The following is a 17,792-nucleotide window of genomic DNA, read 5'->3' as shown; positions in this document are numbered from 1 at the left end:
AACATGCACAGTAAAGCAAGCATAATTTAAGAACTCTGAAGTTTAGTAATACCCCGTTGCTACATATCTGTCTTCCTCTCTCTCTCTCTCTATATATATATATTCTCAATCTATATCTATATATTCTTAATCTATATCTATATATTCTCTATCTATCTATATATATACACACACACACACTGGAAGATATATATATATATATACACACACACACACACACACACACACACACTGGAAGGAGATTTGAATGGTGATATAACTTATAATAATGAATTGGAGAATGTATAGTGTGTAATAACATATGAGGTCATAGAGTGCTTGACAAATTCACAAAATCTTGAAAGATTTGGCTGAGTCTCAAGAGTACTGAAAATATAAAAAATATACATTTTATATTGTTACCTTTAAGCTTCTAGTGACTAAGTAATGTTATTAGACTCATCAGGTAGTTAAATTTTCTTAAAGGATTGCAGTAATAATTACAGAACAAAGAAATTGACAACAACACATAGATTTTATGCCTAAGGGGGAAATATAGCTAGCACTCTCTTGGAATAGATTAACATGACCAAGAAATATAAAAGATTTGTTTTTAAAAAATGTTTTGTACCAAATGGCTTGACCAGATATACAATAATAAGACATAGGGGAGGAGCCAAGATGGCCAAATAGGAACAGCTCCGGTCTACAGCTCCCATCGCGAGCCACGCAGAAGACGGGTGATTTCTGCATTTCCATCTGAGGTACCGTGTTCATCTCACTAGGGAGTGCCAGACAGTGGGCGCAGGTCAGTGGGTGAGCGCACCGTGCGCCAGCCAAAGCAGGGGCGAGGCATTGCCTCACTCGGGAAGCGCAAGGGGTCAGGGAGTTCCCCTTCCAGGGCACAGACGGCACCTGGAAAATCGGGCCACTCCCACCCGAATACTGTGCTTTTCCGACGGGCTTAGGAAACGGTGCCCCAGGAGAGTAGAGCCCGCACCTGGCTCAGAGGGTCCTACGCCCACGGAGTCTCGCTGATTGCTAGCACAGCAGTCTGAGATCAAACAGCAAGTCGGCAGCGAGGCTGGGGGAGGGGCGCCCGCCATTGCCCGGGCTCGCTTAGGTAAACAAAGCAGCCTGGAAGCTTGAACTGGGTGGAGCCCAGCTGGGTGGAGCCCACCACAGCTCAAGGAGGCCTGCCTGCCTCTGTAGGCTCCACCTCTGGGGGCAGGGCACAGACAAAAAGACAGCAGTAACCTCTGCAGACTTAAATGTCCCTGTCTGACAGCTGTGAGGAGAGCAGTGGTTCTCCCAGCACGCAGCTGGAGATCTGAGAACGGGCTGACTGCCTCCTCAAGTGGGTCCCTGACCCCTGACCCCCGAGCAGCCTAACTGGGAGGCACCCCCCAGCAGGGGCAGACTGACACCTCACATGGCCGGCCAGGTACTCCAACAGACCTGCAGCTGAGGGTTCTGTCTGTTAGAAGGAAAACTAACAGAAAGGACATCCACACCAAAAACCCATCTGTACATCACCATCATCAAAGACCAAAAGTAGATAAAACCACAAAGATGGGGAAAAAACAGAGCAGAAAAACTGGAAACTCTAAAAACCAGAGTACCTCTCCTCCTCCAAAGGAACGCAGTTCCTCACCAGCAACGGAACAAAGCTGGATGGAGAATGACTTTGACGAGCTGAGAGAAGAAGGCTTCAGACGATCAAATTACTCCGAGCTACGGGAGGATATTCAAACCAAAGGCAAAGAAGTTGAAAACTTTGAAAAAAATTTAGAAGAATGTATAACTAGAATAACCAATACAGAGAAGTGCTTAAAGGAGCTGATGGAGCTGAAAACCAAGGCTCGAGAACTACGTGAAGAATGCAGAAGCCTCAGGAGCCGATGCGATCAAATGGAAGAAAGGGTATCAGCCCTGGAAGATGAAATGAATGAAATGAAGCGAGAAGGGAAGTTTAGAGAAAAAAGAATAAAAAGAAACAAGCAAAGTCTCCAAGAAATGTGGGACTATGTGAAAAGACCAAACCTACGTCTGATTGGTGTACCTGAAAGTGATGGGGAGAATGGAAACAAGTTGGAAAACACTCTGCAGGATATTATCCAGGAGAACTTCCCCAATCTAGCAAGGCAGGCCAACATTCAGATTCAGGAAATACAGAGAACGCCACAAAGATACTCCTCGAGAAGAGCAACTCCAAGACACATAATTGTCAGATTCACCAAAGCTGAAATGAAGGAAAAAATGTTAAGGGCAGCCAGAGAGAAAGGATGGGTTACCATCAAAGGGAAGCCCATCAGACTAACAGCGGATCTCTCGGCAGAAACCCTACAAGCCAGAATAGAGTGGGGGCCAATATTCAACATTCTTAAAGAAAAGAATTTTCAACCCAGAATTTCATATCCTGCCAAACTAAGCTTCATAAGTGAAGGAGAAATAAAATACTTTACAGACAAGCAAATGCTGAGAGATTTTTTCACCACCAGGCCTGCCCTAAAAGAGCTCTTGAAGGAAGCGCTAAACATGGAAAGGCACAACCGGTACCAGCCACTGCAAAATCATACCGAAATGTAAAGACCATTGAGACTAGGAAGAGACTGCATCAACTAACGAGCAAAATATCCAGCTAACATCATAATGACAGGATCAAATTCACACATAACAATATTAACTTTAAATGTAAATGGACTAAATGCTCCAATTAAAAGACACAGACTGGCAAATTGGATAAAGACTCAAGACCCATCAGTGTGCTATATTCAGGAAACCCATCTCACGTGCAGAGACACACATAGGCTCAAAATAAAAGGATGGAGGAAGATCTACCAAGCAAATGGAAAACAAAAAAAGGCAGGGGTTGCAATCCTAGTCTCTGATAAAACAGACTTTAAACCAACAAAGATCAAAAGAGACAAAGAAGGCCATTACATAATGGTAAAGGGATTAATTCAACAAGAAGAGCTAACTATCCTAAATATATATGCACCCAATACAGGAGCACCCAGATTCATAAAGCAAGTACTTAGTGACCTATAAAGAGACTTAGACTCCCACACATTAATAATGGTAGACTTTAACACACCACTGTCAACATTAGACAGATCAACGAGACAGAAAGTCAACAAGGATACCCAGGAATTGAACTCAGCTCTGCACCAAGCGGACCTAATAGACATCTACAGAACTCTGCACCACAAATCAACAGAATATACATTTTTTTCAGCACCACACCACACCTATTCCAAAATTGACCATATACTTGGAAGTAAAGCTCTCCTCAATAAATGTAAAAGAACAGAAATTGTAACAAACTGTCTCTCAGATCACAGTGCAATCAAGCTAGAACTCAGGATTAAGAATCTCACTCAAAACCGCTCAACTACGTGGAAACTGAACAACCTGCTCCTGAATGACTACTGGGTACATAACGAAATGAAGGCAGAAATAAAGATGTTCTTTGAAACCAACGAGAACCAAGACACAACATACCAGAATCTCTGGGATGCATTCAAAGCAGTGTGTAGAGGGAAATTTATAGCACTAAATGCCCACAAGAGAAAGCAGGAAAGATCCAAAATTAACACCCTAACATCACAATTAAAAGAACTAGAAAAGCAAGAGCAAACACATTCAAAAGCTAGCAGAAGGCAAGAAATAACTAAAATCAGAGCAGAACTGAAGGAAATAGAGACAAAAAAAACCCTTCAAAAAATAAATGAATCCAGGAGCTGGTTTTTTGAAAGGATCAACAAAATTGATAGACCACTAGCAAGATTAATAAAGAAAAAAAGAGAGAAGAATCCAATAGATGCAATAAAAAATGATAAAGGGGATATCACCACCGATCCCACAGAAATACAAACTACCATCAGAGAATATTACAAACACCTCTATGCAAATAAACTAGAAAATCTAGAAGAAATGGATAAATTCCTCAACACATACACCCTCCCAAGACTAAACCAAGAAGAAGTTGAATCTCTGAATAGACCAATAACAGGAGCTGAAATTGTGGCAATAATCAATAGCTTACCAACCAAAAAAAGTCCAGGACCAGATGGATTCACAGCCAAATTCTACCAGAGGTACAAGGAGGAGCTGGTACCATTCCTTCTGAAACTATTCCAATCAATAGAAAAAGAGGGAATCCTCCCTAACTCATTTTATGAGGCCAGCATCATCCTGATACCAAAGCCTGGCAGAGACACAACAAAAAAAGAGAATTTTAGACCAATATCCTTGATGAACATTGATGCAAAAATCCTCAATAAAATACTGGCAAACAGAATCCAGCAACATAGCAAAAAGCTTATCCACCATGATCAAGTGGGCTTCATCCCTGGGATGCAAGGCTGGTTCAATATACGCAAATCAATAAATGTAATCCAGCATATAAACAGAACCAAAGACAAAAACCACATGATTATCTCAATAGATGCAGAAAAGGCCTTTGACAAAATTCAACAACCCTTCATGCTAAAAACTCTCAATAAATTAGGAATTGATGGGACGTATCTCAAAATAATAAGAGCTATTTATGACAAACCCACAGCCAATATCATACTGAATGGGCAAAAACTGGAAGCATTCCCTTTGAAAACTGGCACAAGACAGGGATGCCGTCTCTCACCACTTCTATTCAACATAGTGTTGGAAGTTCTGGCCAGGGCAATTAGGCAGGAGAAGGAAATCAAGGGTATTCAATTAGGAAAAGAGGAAGTCAAATTGTCCCTGTTTGCAGATGACATGATAGTATATCTAGAAAACCCCACTGTCTCAGCCCAAAATCTCCTTAAGCTGATAAGCAACTTCAGCAAAGTCTCAGGATACAAAATCAATGTGCAAAAATCACAAGCATTCTTATACATCAATAACAGACAAACAGAGAGCCAAATCATGAGTGAACTCCCATTCACAATTGCTTCAAAGAGAATAAAATACCTAGGAATCCAACTTACAAGGGATGTGAAAGACCTCTTCAAGGAGAACTACAAACCACTGCTCAAGGAAATAAAAGAGGATACAAACAAATGGAAGAACATTCCATGCTCATGGGTAGGAAGAATCAATATCATGAAAATGGCCATTCTTCCCAAGGTAATTTACAGATTCAATGCCATCCCCATCAAGCTACCAATGACTTTCTTCACAGAATTGGAAAAAACTACTTTAAAGTTCATATGGAACCAAAAAAGAGCCCGCATCGCCAAGTCAATCCTAAGCCAAAAGAACAAAGCTGGAGGCATCACGCTACCTGACTTCAAACTATACTACAAGGCTACAGTAACCAAAACAGCATGGTACTGGTACCAAAACAGAGATATAGATCAATGGAACAGAACAGAGCCATCAGAAATAATGCCACATATCTACAACCATCTGATCTTTGACAAACCTGAGAAAAACAAGAAATGGGGAAAGGATTCCCTATTTAATAAATGGTGCTGGGAAAACTGGCTAGCCGTATGTAGAAAGCTGAAACTGGATCCCTTCCTTACACCTTATACAAAAATCAATTCAAGATGGATTAAAGACTTAAATGTTAGACCTAAAACCATAAAAACCCTAGAAGAAAACCTAGGCAATACCATTCAGGACATAGGCATGGGCAAGGACTTCATGTCTAAAACACCAAAAGCAATGGCAACAAAAGCCAAAATTGACAAATGGGATCTAATTAAACTAAAGATCTTCTGCACAGCAAAGAAAACTACCATCAGAGTGAACAGGCAACCTACAAAATGGGAGAAAATTTTCGCAACCTACTCATCTGACAAAGGGCTAATATCCAGAATCTACAACGAACTCCAAGAAATTTACAAGAAAAAAACAAACAACCCCATCAAAAAGTGGGCGAAGGACATGAACAGACACTTCTCAAAAGAAGACATTTATGCAGCCAAAAAACACATGAAAAAATGCTCACCATCACTGGCCATCAGAGAAATGCAAATCAAAACCACAATGAGATACCATCTCACACCAGTTAGAATGGCAATCATTAAAAAGTCAGGAAACAACAGGTGCTGGAGAGGATGTGGAGAAATAGGAACACTTTTACACTGTTGGTGGGACTGTAAACTAGTTCAACCCTTGTGGAAGTCAGTGTGGCGATTCCTCAGGGATCTAGAACTAGAAATTCCATTTGACCCAGCCATCCCATTACTGGGTATATACCCAAAGGACTATAAATCATGCTGCTATAAAGACACATGCACACGTATGTTTATTGCTGCATTATTCACAATAGCAAAGACTTGGAACCAACCCAAATGTCCAACAATGATAGACTGGATTAAGAAAATGTGGCACATATACACCATGGAATACTATGCAGCCATAAAAAATGATGAGTTCATGTCCTTTGTAGGGACATGGATGAAATTGGAAATCATCATTCTCAGTAAACTATCGCAAGAACAAGAAACCAAACACCGCATATTCTCACTCATAGGTGGGAATTGAACAATGAGAACACATGGACACAGGAAGGGGAACATCACACTTCGGGAACTGTTGTGGGTTGGGGGGAGGGGGGAGGGATAGCATTGGGAGATATACCTAATGCTAGATGACGAGTTGGTGGGTGCAGTGCACCAGCATGGCACATGTATACATATGTAACTTACCTGCACATTGGGCACATGTACCATAAAACCTAAAGTATAATAATAATAATAATAATAATAATAATAATAATAATAATAAAAGAAAAAAAAACAATAATAAGACATATGGAAAATCCAGCAAAAGTTGAAGGAAGGGACGAATAGGTATGAGAGAATGATTCTGTTTATGTTGTATGTTGTAAAATCAGAAAAGTTCCACAATGCACCAAAAATATAATCCTCTAGAAAATACTTTGATGTTGAGACAGGAAAAAAATTAATCTTAAGAATGAGTCAAATCTTAAAAATTTTAAATCATTTTCTAAAGCATTAAGAGCAAAATGATACCAAAAACCCATAAATTAATGCAGGTTAATAATATTTTGCATTTGAAAAGTGCTTTAAACTATTTCAGGCCTAACTCTTAGTTTATTACCAGTTTCTCCTGTAACCACACTTTAATCCAGCAGATCAAAGAGCCACCTGAAAATCCGTAGGAATTACATTTACTGGATGCAGAAAGGAATCACTTTAGCAGTAAATAGCCACAATGTTACACACACTTTTTTTTTCACTGACTCATTTAAGCCTTACCACATTACATGAAGTAGATACTATTATCACCTTTGCACTGCAGATGAGAAAACTGAAGAAATGAGAGGTTAGGTAACTTGTAACTTACCCAAGGTCATACAAATAATCAGTGGTGAAAAGTTGGGCCTTAAACGATCCAGTGCAGCTGTTAAGGGCCTGCACTTATTTATTAACCTGTGCTGACTCTTTTCAAGAGATGTCATCCCCTTCAAACTAAGTCTAGAAATGGTTTTCATATGCTCTGCCAACCTAAAAGCAATTTCATAGTTCTGATAAGCAAAAGCCTCTTCACACATGTTTTTTGAGTATTGACTACAAACATGATAAAAACTGTAAATTTTTGGGAGAAAGGGAACCATTAATAATGATGCAAGAATGACTTTGTGAACTGGCATTGTCTTGGACAAACCAGAATACAGTTACTCTAACCATGAGGGTTCTTTGAATGACCCACTCCCTTTGCATTAGTTCCCTGAGAATCCCTGCCTATACGTTACCAGTGAACTGCATCCTTCTTATCCATCTCTTTCCTGAGGGAGCTATTTTTCCTGACATTGAGCCCATTTCTTACTATTTCCTGCTTCATTTTCTGATGGTTCTCTTTGATGATCAGAAACGTCAGGTCAATTACTACAGTCTCTTTTCTGCACATCCAAACCCATGCCCTATTTAACATTCCCAAATTTCCTCCACCTTCCCTTTCTGACTCCAGTGCTGATTAAATTAGACTGGTTTCCTGTATAATCCAGATGTTGCTTCATCCCTGGACTAATCATTTCTGTACCCATTTTTGCGTCTACATTCCCGCTACTTTCTTATTTACTCTCTCCCTGAGAAGTTCTATCAAATTTCAACAGCAAGAGATAGCCATAGAACTCACCAATCAAGAAATTAAAATTTGAGCATACAAAAACCACTGTCTAACTTGTTCTTGACAAAGAAAAAATAAAAAGAATTTTAATGAGATTATTAATGTAATGAACAATTGTCATTTTAAAAGACAGAAGAAAATATATGTTTTTGCTTTCAAAATAATTTTGCTTTATTTAAAGATGTTTTGAATAAGAAACTGGTGAGAATAAGCTATGTTGACTAACAAATTGGTCCAGTCAAGGCTAATGAGGTGGAGTAATTAACATTTACTGAGCATAAACTAATGCCAAGCTTTGTTTTTTAATGGGAAAAAAACAGAGAAATCACTAAATAGGTCGATATGCAGGAAAAGGGAAATATGAAAGAGACAGACAGCAGAATGTAGATTGAACACAAGAAGTTCCTATTTGTGAGTCATGCCCAAATTCTCATTCATTGGGCAACTTATAAGAATTAACTGAGAAGAGAAACCACATTTTTTTACTTTGGAGTTTGGCTTATTGTTAGAAATAATGAATGAGAGTCAGACACACTTCCAGAGTACCAGGACAACACTCAGAAGAGGAATAATACAGCTTCACCTTGATTTATAATGTGAAAAGATTCAACCTAGCTTTTGAAAGTCTATAGAATAGAGAGAAGCAGAGGTAAAGAGGAAAACTGCCCTAATAAACAGTTCTAATATAAAATGTTTCCTGACCCAGACTATGTCAGGGAAAACATGCAAAATATTTTCTTCTTCTTCTTCTTTTTTTTTTTTTTGAGACTGAGTCTCGGTCTGTCACCCAGGCTGGAGTGCAGTGGAGTGATCTCGGCTCACTGCAAGTTCCGCCTCCAGGGTTCACGCCATTCTCCTGCCTCAGCCTCCCGAGTAGCTGGGACTACAGGCACCCGCCACCACGTCTGGCTAATTTTTTTATTTTTAGTAGAGACGGGGTTTCACTGTGTTAGCCAGGAGTGTCTCGATCTCCTCACCTCGTGATCCACCCGCCTCGGCCTCCCAAAGTGCTGGGATGACAGGCGTGAGCCACCGTGCCTGGCCAAATATTTTCTTCTTTATTAAGCATTGTCTTCTATGTTTGTTTCTACCCTTGCTGCCACATTCCTGCTTTCTTAAGAGTGAGTTATCTAAGTCACAAACTAATATTTTAATAAACTTTGTTTTTCAGAAGACATACCATTCTCAAGCTTCTACATTGGCTACTAAGGTTTACAGATACTGATCATATCTGCCGAACTGCAGGCAAAGCATCATTTAGTGACAACTTACTCTAGCTGCTGACTCAGTATCTGTAGAATACAGGTAAAAATCTCAATCAGAACATGTCAGGGCATGGTGTTTTAGAGCTGTAGGGAATCTTAGGTAATCTGCTTTATGTAACTATTATGCAATACATGATACTGTCTACTTGCAATTTTTAGAAGTTGTTTTAAGAGGTTGAAATTTTTTTTCTGCCTTCTTATTCAGATGCCATTTTACCAGCCTGAAAAAGAATTTACTCTGATGAGAAATGCCACAATTGCCAGCAAAATTCACAGTGACTTGCATACAAGGTTATAAGTATTAAAAAAAAAAAAAGAGTAAGGAGCCTTACAACTTTCATGGATGAGGGTGCTTCTTGCTGCAATATAGTGTTTTCCCTCTGTTGATATGCTTTAAGCTATATGCATAGGCACTGTAGTGAGGACATAAAATATATGAACTATGAAACATTTTGAATATTGACATTTTCAATTATTTTTTAATACTCATAAAACTTTACTCCTGAATTTGCTGAAATTCAGGGCGGTCTACTTCAGTTCATTAGATACCTAGTGGGAGGATGTAATCACAAAGCTAGAAAAATGTGAAACACTCCAGGCTAGACATCTTAGGCTAATCATAATGTAGGAAACTTCTTCAAGGATTTGAGCACACAGCACTTCATAAATAGTACTGCTACCAATTAATTTCTCTAAAATGAAGATTACAGATTTCCCATGGTGAAATTAATGTCATAGAGTTAACGTCTTTTGTAATAGAAAATGGTTATTTTGTCGCCTTTCTAATTCTGAATTAAGATACAACCTTTCTCCTCATTCTTCTCCGCCCACACCATTTAATATTAGACATTGGTAGAACTATTTAAAATTTTTCTCTCTACTAAAATAAAGCACTCTCTTATCTATGAAAATAAATAATTGCTGTTCATTTTAACAGCAGATGTAATAAAACAATACATTGCAAGTTACTAAAGTAGCAGATATCAAAAGAATGCTACAAAATAAATGCTACATTATATGGATTATATAACGTATATTGTATTATATTTACTTGATTATATTTTTATAATTACACAGTCACATTATTATATTAATTTATTACAATTAACTTCAATCCCATCTACTAACTTAGAGACCAGAATATTGACTAATGACTAAAAGATGAGAGAATAAAGATACAATTCATGTCTCAGTCCTTTATACTTCCCTTTGGGGGAACCATTTTCTTTCTCTTCTAGTGTCCCCATCTTAAATTTTAAAGTATGAACTTCTACCCTTTTAGAAGAATGGGAGAAGAATTTTTAGAGTTTGTTCTATCTTCTGCACCTTTACTTCAACAACAGAAGAGAAGTGTCTTAACTACTTGGTAAGATTGGGCAAAAGGATGAAATATGAAAGCTCAGCCTTTCCAATAAGTCTCTCTTTTAGGGTAATTTGATCTGTAGATGTGGGCTTTCTCTTCTTGCTCCTCCTTCCAGATAAACACACTTAAAGCAGGGCTTAGGACCTGCTTTCTAGAAACAAATCACCTGTCTTTGTAGTTCCACTGTTGGGTCTTGATGGGTACGATGCAACAATGAAGCTGTAGCAAGTTCAGTTGGCATATGCTCTATAGATGTAACACATGGGGAGGGTACAGTTCCATGCCCTATCCCATATTTAGTTTTCACTTGTTTCATAACCTGTAGTTGAATCTGAAACTTTATAAAAAGCTCACTCACATTTGTTTACTGAAACATGCTCTGCTTAATTAAATTATGTTCTTACACATGTTTGATAAACTTATCTAAGTGTGTGATAGAATTAACTGAGACATTTATTAGATGATGCTAATTGCTTACCTTTGTATTTGTTTAGATTCTCAATCTAGATAATAGGCTCATTGGACAAAGATCATAATAATATTTCTCAAAGAAGTTAGCAATATAGAAGAAATGCAAACATTATTAAAAATATTATGAAATATTTATATTTAAATACATATTAATAAATTATTTAAAATGACCCAGCAGATCATATAAATTGAATTCAAATATGTACATAATAGTAGAAAACAGTTCATTCAATTTACGTATTTGCACAACTTATTTTAATTATTAGACAACTGAATTAAATTGGACAACTGAAATGTTTTAAATAAATACAATAAGAAAGCTTCCAGGGTCACTTCCATTCTAATAATAAAAAAATTCCATGAAGATCACATTCACTAAAAAAAAGTACTCATATTCTTATATTTTAAAAGTATCTTAGTTTATAGGATTTATTTTCTTATATAGATTTATATGGGATATACAACATTACTATGTTAATGTTTAGAAGTCTTCCTTTAAATTTTGATAGACTAAAAAGATTGGGTTTTTTTCTTTTTTCTACTGAATTGCTTAAATTAATAAGAATAAACAATAAAGTGTACAGAATAGCTACTATGTGCTAGAAATTATGCAGGGCATTTTAATATGCAATTTCTATACTCCTTGATAATTCTAAAAAAACTAAGCACCAAATATCATTACTGGGATTTATCCTCAAATCTATCCTCTCATTGCTTTAAACATTGTCCCACATAATATCATCCTTACTCATGGTTACAACTACTTCTGATACATTGATAATTAAAAATTTATAACTAATTCTCTGCTAAGTTCCAGACCTGCAATCCAAATATCTAACAGCTATCTCAACTAAGATGTCCCATGGGCATCTCAATTTTAATACATACAAGTACAAACCCAGTTTTCCAAAACTGTTCTTTTAAACTCTTCCAATGTCTTAGAATATTACACTGCTGTCTCATGATTTTTTTATACTCACTTTACATAGTATAATCAACATAGACTTTCCTACTATTTATTATTTGTTTGTATTCAGTCATGGTACTAAGTACTTCAAAAACATTTTGTTTAACATAGTAATATGATGAAGTAGGTATTATGATCTCCATTTTACAGATAAAGAAATAGGTTAGGAAAAGAAAAGAATTTGCAGAGGGCTGCACAGGAAATGACAGAAAGCCAAGATTTCCATCCTATCTAACTAAGCAAAACAAACAAAGGGACATAAAATGTATTGTGAATAATGAGAAACTAAAATTTGTAATTATGGGTAATTCAAATACTCAAAAAAAATTTCAGTCTTTCTCTAGAGTGCCTCTTAGTGCCCATATATTTTGTTTTTTGTTAACTTTGATAGAAAGATAAATATATACTTAGAAGAAAAATAATCACAAATTATTTAAAAGTGACAAATTCCAGAAATAAAAATTATAATTAGAAAAGCATATTATTTCATTTTTATGGTTAACCGAATGTGAGTCATCTGTAATACTGTTTTTCCTTATTTTTGGCTTTGTATGCTTTGATTGCTTCTTAATATGACAGCAATTTTTACAATATTTTTTATAAAGATAGTAGAAAGATGATTCAGTGTGGCCTCTGATTTGGTTGATTAAATTTTGTTTTTATTATTAGTGGTAGAAAAAGTTATTTTCAGCTTGAACTGATCATTGCAAATGCCACACTGGTACATTTTTGCACGGTGAAGTTACTTGTTTCTTGAGAAAAACAGGGGCCAAGTGGCCAAGCAGTTTTGTTGCGATGGTCTAGAACAGGGAACAGAGCAACATCTGATTTAGATCATTCTCCTTGGAGTCAAAGTTAGGGGATGAACACTTGATGAAGTCCACCAGAGGAATGTTACCTCTGAGGGTTCTGAGGGACATGAAGGTAGTGTGGGCTTCCAAGACTCCACCCAGTCCAGGGTTCAAATCAGGACTTCTGTGGCCCACACACTGTAGTGTGTGGCTGTGGTTGCTGCTTCATACCACAACTTCCTAGAAGAAAATCAAGTCTTGGAAGGGATGGGTATAGGTGAAGCTTCATGAACTTAAACTTCATTTATTTTCATAGTAAATTCACCTTTGCTGGTATTCTTAGCCCTAGAACTTGGGAATTTGTCCATATGTCTTAATTATGTACCAGAAACTCCAAGAGTGAGTCAGAGAGGGCAGGAGGGGGAAAGGTGACTCTCAAAGCAAAGCTTGTGAGTCAAGGGAGCTCAGAAGAATATGCATCTGCTCATCCACTCTAAGCTTGCTTTTTTTGTTTTTCTAATACAAAAGCTTTTGTGCAGTTTGTGACATTTGACTAATACATTCATTAGGATGCCAGACCCAAAGGTTAGTTTGATCTAAATTTCTGTTCTGTGTGTACACTGATCATGTTTTTGTCGTTATTATTAAAAAGATCAGGGAATGTGGGGCATGGATGTGGATGGACAGAAGTCCTACTTGTCAACTTTATTTGTACCTAAGAATTTTTTACCCAACAGTGTCACACAATTTGCACATATATCAAAAATCTCATGCCAGGTCTGAACAGAAGTCAAACTATCTCAAAATGCTGGGAATGCTACCAAAATGAGAATGTTTTCCCCAAATCCTGACATAACCTTAAGTCATATACAAGAGCATCAGATTCACAAAGCAGAGTCTCTATGCTTGTATTCTAGACTTAATTAAGTAGAGTCACTAGAAATGAGCAAACACGCACTATTATGCCCCAGACCTTGTGTTGTCCATAAGGCAAACATTTCACAATGGCATGAGATTCTGTAGACTGCAGCAAAAGTCTCCCAGATGTCTTGCATAGAATAAAACAATCTGGTATGATTTATTTCAGCTTGGCAAAATTAAAACTATATTCTAGTTGGAGATACCTCTCTGGGAAAATTCAATTTCCCTAAGCTGTCATCTTGGATGAAAATTCCAGGTGCTATTGAACAAAGCATTAGATGTTATCAATGATGTATGAAGAAAGAAAAAAAAAATGTCTTGCAACCAGATTTAAATAAAATATGCTCAGGGGGCAAATCCCATGTATGAACAGCACACAGTGATTCTAAACATATAGCTGAACTGAGATTAGAGCCTTGCAGGTTGGTCTCATGGCTCCATGGTAATAAATACTGTACACAGTAAAAGAGGCCTTAAATATGAAGTGGCAAATACGTCTAATAGCATTGCATTTAGAAGCTCAAATATGAGCTGTAAGCAATTACATTAGTTTGGAAAAAGGTAAAATTATTTTATTTTATTTTATTTTATTTCATCTCATTTTATTTTAATTTTGAGACGGAGTTTCGCTCTGTCGCCCAGGCTAGAGTGCAGTGGCGTCATCTCGGCTTACTGCAAGCTCCCCCTCCCGGGTTCATGCCATTCTTCTGCCTCAGCCTCCTGAGTAGCTGGGACTACAGACGCCCACCATCACACGTGGCTAATTTTTTGTATTTTTAGTAGAGACGGCGTTTCACCGTGTTAGCCAGGATGGTCTTAATCTCCTGACCTCGTGATCCATCCGCCTTGGCCTCCCAAAGTTCTGGGATTACAGGCGTGAGCCACCAGGCCGGCCAGAAAAAGGTAAAATTAAAAGCCCAAGAATAAATGTTGGTAGATGCAGATGAAAAACATACTTTAAAATAAAATAAAATAAATATTAGAAACATTTGAAAAGTGGCATATCAAGTTAACTACAGACAGTTTTGTTTTTTAAGGAAACTTGAGTGGCTTTAGGTAACTTCCAATTTCTGGAAGGCTCAATAACTGTAAGTATTCTGTACGAAGAAAGAAAATAAGATCGTGCTTACAGATCTTATTCTGCCATATTATTTCCTTTGAATCCCCATTTTATTGTCGCCCTTTCTGTTACATGGGATGTACACATCAGGTGTTAAAAGGTACGATACAGTCTGCAACTGAGCACCATTTTCTGTAACTGAACACGGTATTTTTTTGAACTTAAATAGCTTAGAAATCCCCATAACCATCAAATTGACTGGTCTCTATTTGCTTTGTTCCTCTCAGTCTCACACTCCACAAGTCTGTGTATGCTATTAACAGTGGGAAATAATTTGAGTGAAGGAAACTTACACTGAAGCACTTTTTGCTTCTCCATAGCAAACATAGTAAAATTTAATTTGCATATGCTTAGATTCTTTAAATCACATTCTGCAGCTTTGAGAAATTTATTTAACATCTTTGAGCCTTGGTTTCCTCAATATAAAAGAAAAAAGTATGTCCAAGGGTGAGGTAAGATACACAAGTAAATGGCATAGCATAATATTGACACATAGTATGAACAATTATTTGCTTCATATACTTCTCAACATTTTATGCTGTAGTTAAGCATGAGCGGGGCAGGGGAGGTCTCTCCCCCACTCACTAGAAATGTGCGGTGATGGTTTGGCAATTCTCGCATTGCCTCTCTAGAAATGATAATTTGGCTGTCAGGGAGAGAATCTCCTGATGGTCCACATAGGCTAACATTAGAAGTGTTAATTGAATGTAGGCCTCAGGGAGAAGCAGCTTCTTGGGCATGAGTGTTAACAGTCAAAATGGCGAAGTGTGATGTTTCAAGAACACATGTCACTGGAAAAAGGAAGGAAGCCTCAGATAGGCATGCATATAACTCCCTAAACACACTGAATGTGCTCAATTCCAAAAGGTAAGGAAAGCACTGCACATGCAGGAAGCCCACCCTAAGGAAAGAATTACGGGAAAGAGACCAGCCTATAAAGTTCTAGGATCAAGGTTAAAGATCTCTTTTTTGCTGTCATCTACTCTCTCGCAGACCTTCAGGTGTGCACTTGGGTCTCTTCCAAGCAAATTTTCCTTTCTTTCTTGTTCAAAAGACTTTTTAAAGAAACTTCCACTCCTGCTCTGAAACTTGCCTCTGTCTCTTTTTCTGCTCTATGCCCCACAGTCAAATTCTTTCTGAGGCGGCAAGGACTGAAGTTACTATGAACCCATACAGACAGGCTGCTGGTAACTCATGGTAACTTGGATCTCTACCACCACTAACAATACTTTCATCAATATAGGTTCTGAACATGTTTGGCATTTTAAATTTATTTTTACTCTTTCATCTGTACTTATGTTTTAGTGTAGCCATTTTTTTCTCCAATCTCATTAACTTCCTACCCATAGCCATTTTCTATTATGAATTGTTCACATTATAAACCATTCCATCTAAAAAATCAGCTTTTTAAGAGAGGCTTCAAATTATATTATTTCACTAAGATGTTTTTCTGGTGAAATGAAGAGAAGCAGATGATCTTAGCACTTCCTAAATTTTTGAAAAGTTTTCATGGTTTTGTTGAATGTTGTTTCCTTAGTTTTTCTTTGTTTTCTAGAATATTTTAGATTACACTCAATTTTAACTTTACCCTTTTTACTTCTATAATTTCTCTTGACTACTTGTCTTTGGATCATTTCATAGCTCTGTTTTCCTCCACTTATTTTCTTGCTATTATTTATGGTGATACCCATTTTGTATTTAAGTTTCCTAGGTGACATCCCCACATGCTCGTTTGGCATCTAGCGGTTCCTCCAGGAAATTATATACCTAAACTCACAGTCTTTCTTTCCCCTTTCATTTCTATCTTTCATCTATATCATTTAGTAATGTGACATTGTCTTGCTTTATTCTCTAAAAGTTCTCCTCACAAATGTAAGAGCAAAAAATACAATATAAATTTTATACATTCCTTCAAATATTTACTAATTGCCTGCTCTGTTAGATGTTGAGGCTATAGGAGAACAAGGCCCCTATCATTAAGGAGCCCACCAATGAGAGAGAAAAACAAGTAATGTTAAAGCCACATTTGACGGTAAATAGGGAACACACAGGAAAAACACTTAAGCTCAAGCTTCTAGTGGGGATTACAACTGGTAAAATCCTCCTTTTTATTCCATACAGAAACTATAATAGTCCTAGAATAGCTCAAAGAGTTGTAAAGTGAGATGAAACTAAGTTTTTAAAAACAATCTCCACCCATTCATTCTTGTTTTGTTCATCCACTGAGTAAAATATTTCATCAGAAGACATGAGATGCTTCTTGCTGTTTGGATTTAGTGCTTCTCCTCACTTTTGACCATTCTCTCACTCTGTATTTGGCTGACTATGGGAGATTTCTTAGTGACATAAAATAGACTTATGGATAAGGATGTAGATATTGCATTCACACATTTATAAAAATATATAAAAAATTTGCTTTCTCAGCCGAAAGAGTTCAAAAAATGCAACTTCAAAATATGCCACTTTGGTATGCTAATTACTTCAAATTGAGAGCACTTGAGGTATGTTGGATATAGGCAGACATTTTCTCAGAGCTCCCCTTATCTGGCTAAAGACAGCGCCTCTGAAAGTAATACAGCTGTTGCCAATCCTCTCCCCGAGGGCTGCATCAACCAGGGAAGATTAACTCTTATCACAGGACAGAAGACAAGAAGTCAGCACCACACACAGACCAACTTTGTCACAAACCACCATGTATTCTTCTGAGGGCCCATTCATTTTTCCCAAAACCATTTACTGTCCTATAAATTGCCTACATCCCCTTCCCCCTTGGCTCTATAACAGGGTATATAAGAATGATAAATCTCACTTGGTTTTAGGGTATTCA

At 37.3% G+C, this 17,792-nt stretch overlaps 1 protein-coding gene across 19 annotated transcripts in view; it reads right to left on the bottom strand.

The window, feature by feature from the left end:
* Nucleotides 1-17,792, bottom strand: part of CCSER1 (coiled-coil serine rich protein 1) — a 1,462,495-nt gene that overhangs the window by 759,969 nt on the left and 684,734 nt on the right. The window contains exon 11 of one of the 19 annotated variants that reach the window (XM_054554172.2): nucleotides 11,679-12,933. The exons of 17 other annotated variants lie outside the window; for them this stretch is intronic. In XM_054554172.2, coding sequence (XP_054410147.1) covers nucleotides 12,835-12,933 — 99 coding nt within the window. In that variant the 3' untranslated portion in view covers nucleotides 11,679-12,834. Of the gene's footprint in view, nucleotides 1-11,678; nucleotides 12,934-17,792 lie in introns of those variants that run through there. One more of the 19 variants, XM_054554176.2, reaches the window with a different exon arrangement.

This window comes from Pongo abelii, chromosome 3, assembly GCF_028885655.2.
Source record: "Pongo abelii isolate AG06213 chromosome 3, NHGRI_mPonAbe1-v2.0_pri, whole genome shotgun sequence".
Lineage (NCBI taxonomy): Eukaryota > Metazoa > Chordata > Mammalia > Primates > Hominidae > Pongo > Pongo abelii.
The sequence above is the reverse complement of the archived record's forward strand: the minus strand, read 5'-3'. Positions and strand labels throughout refer to the sequence as shown.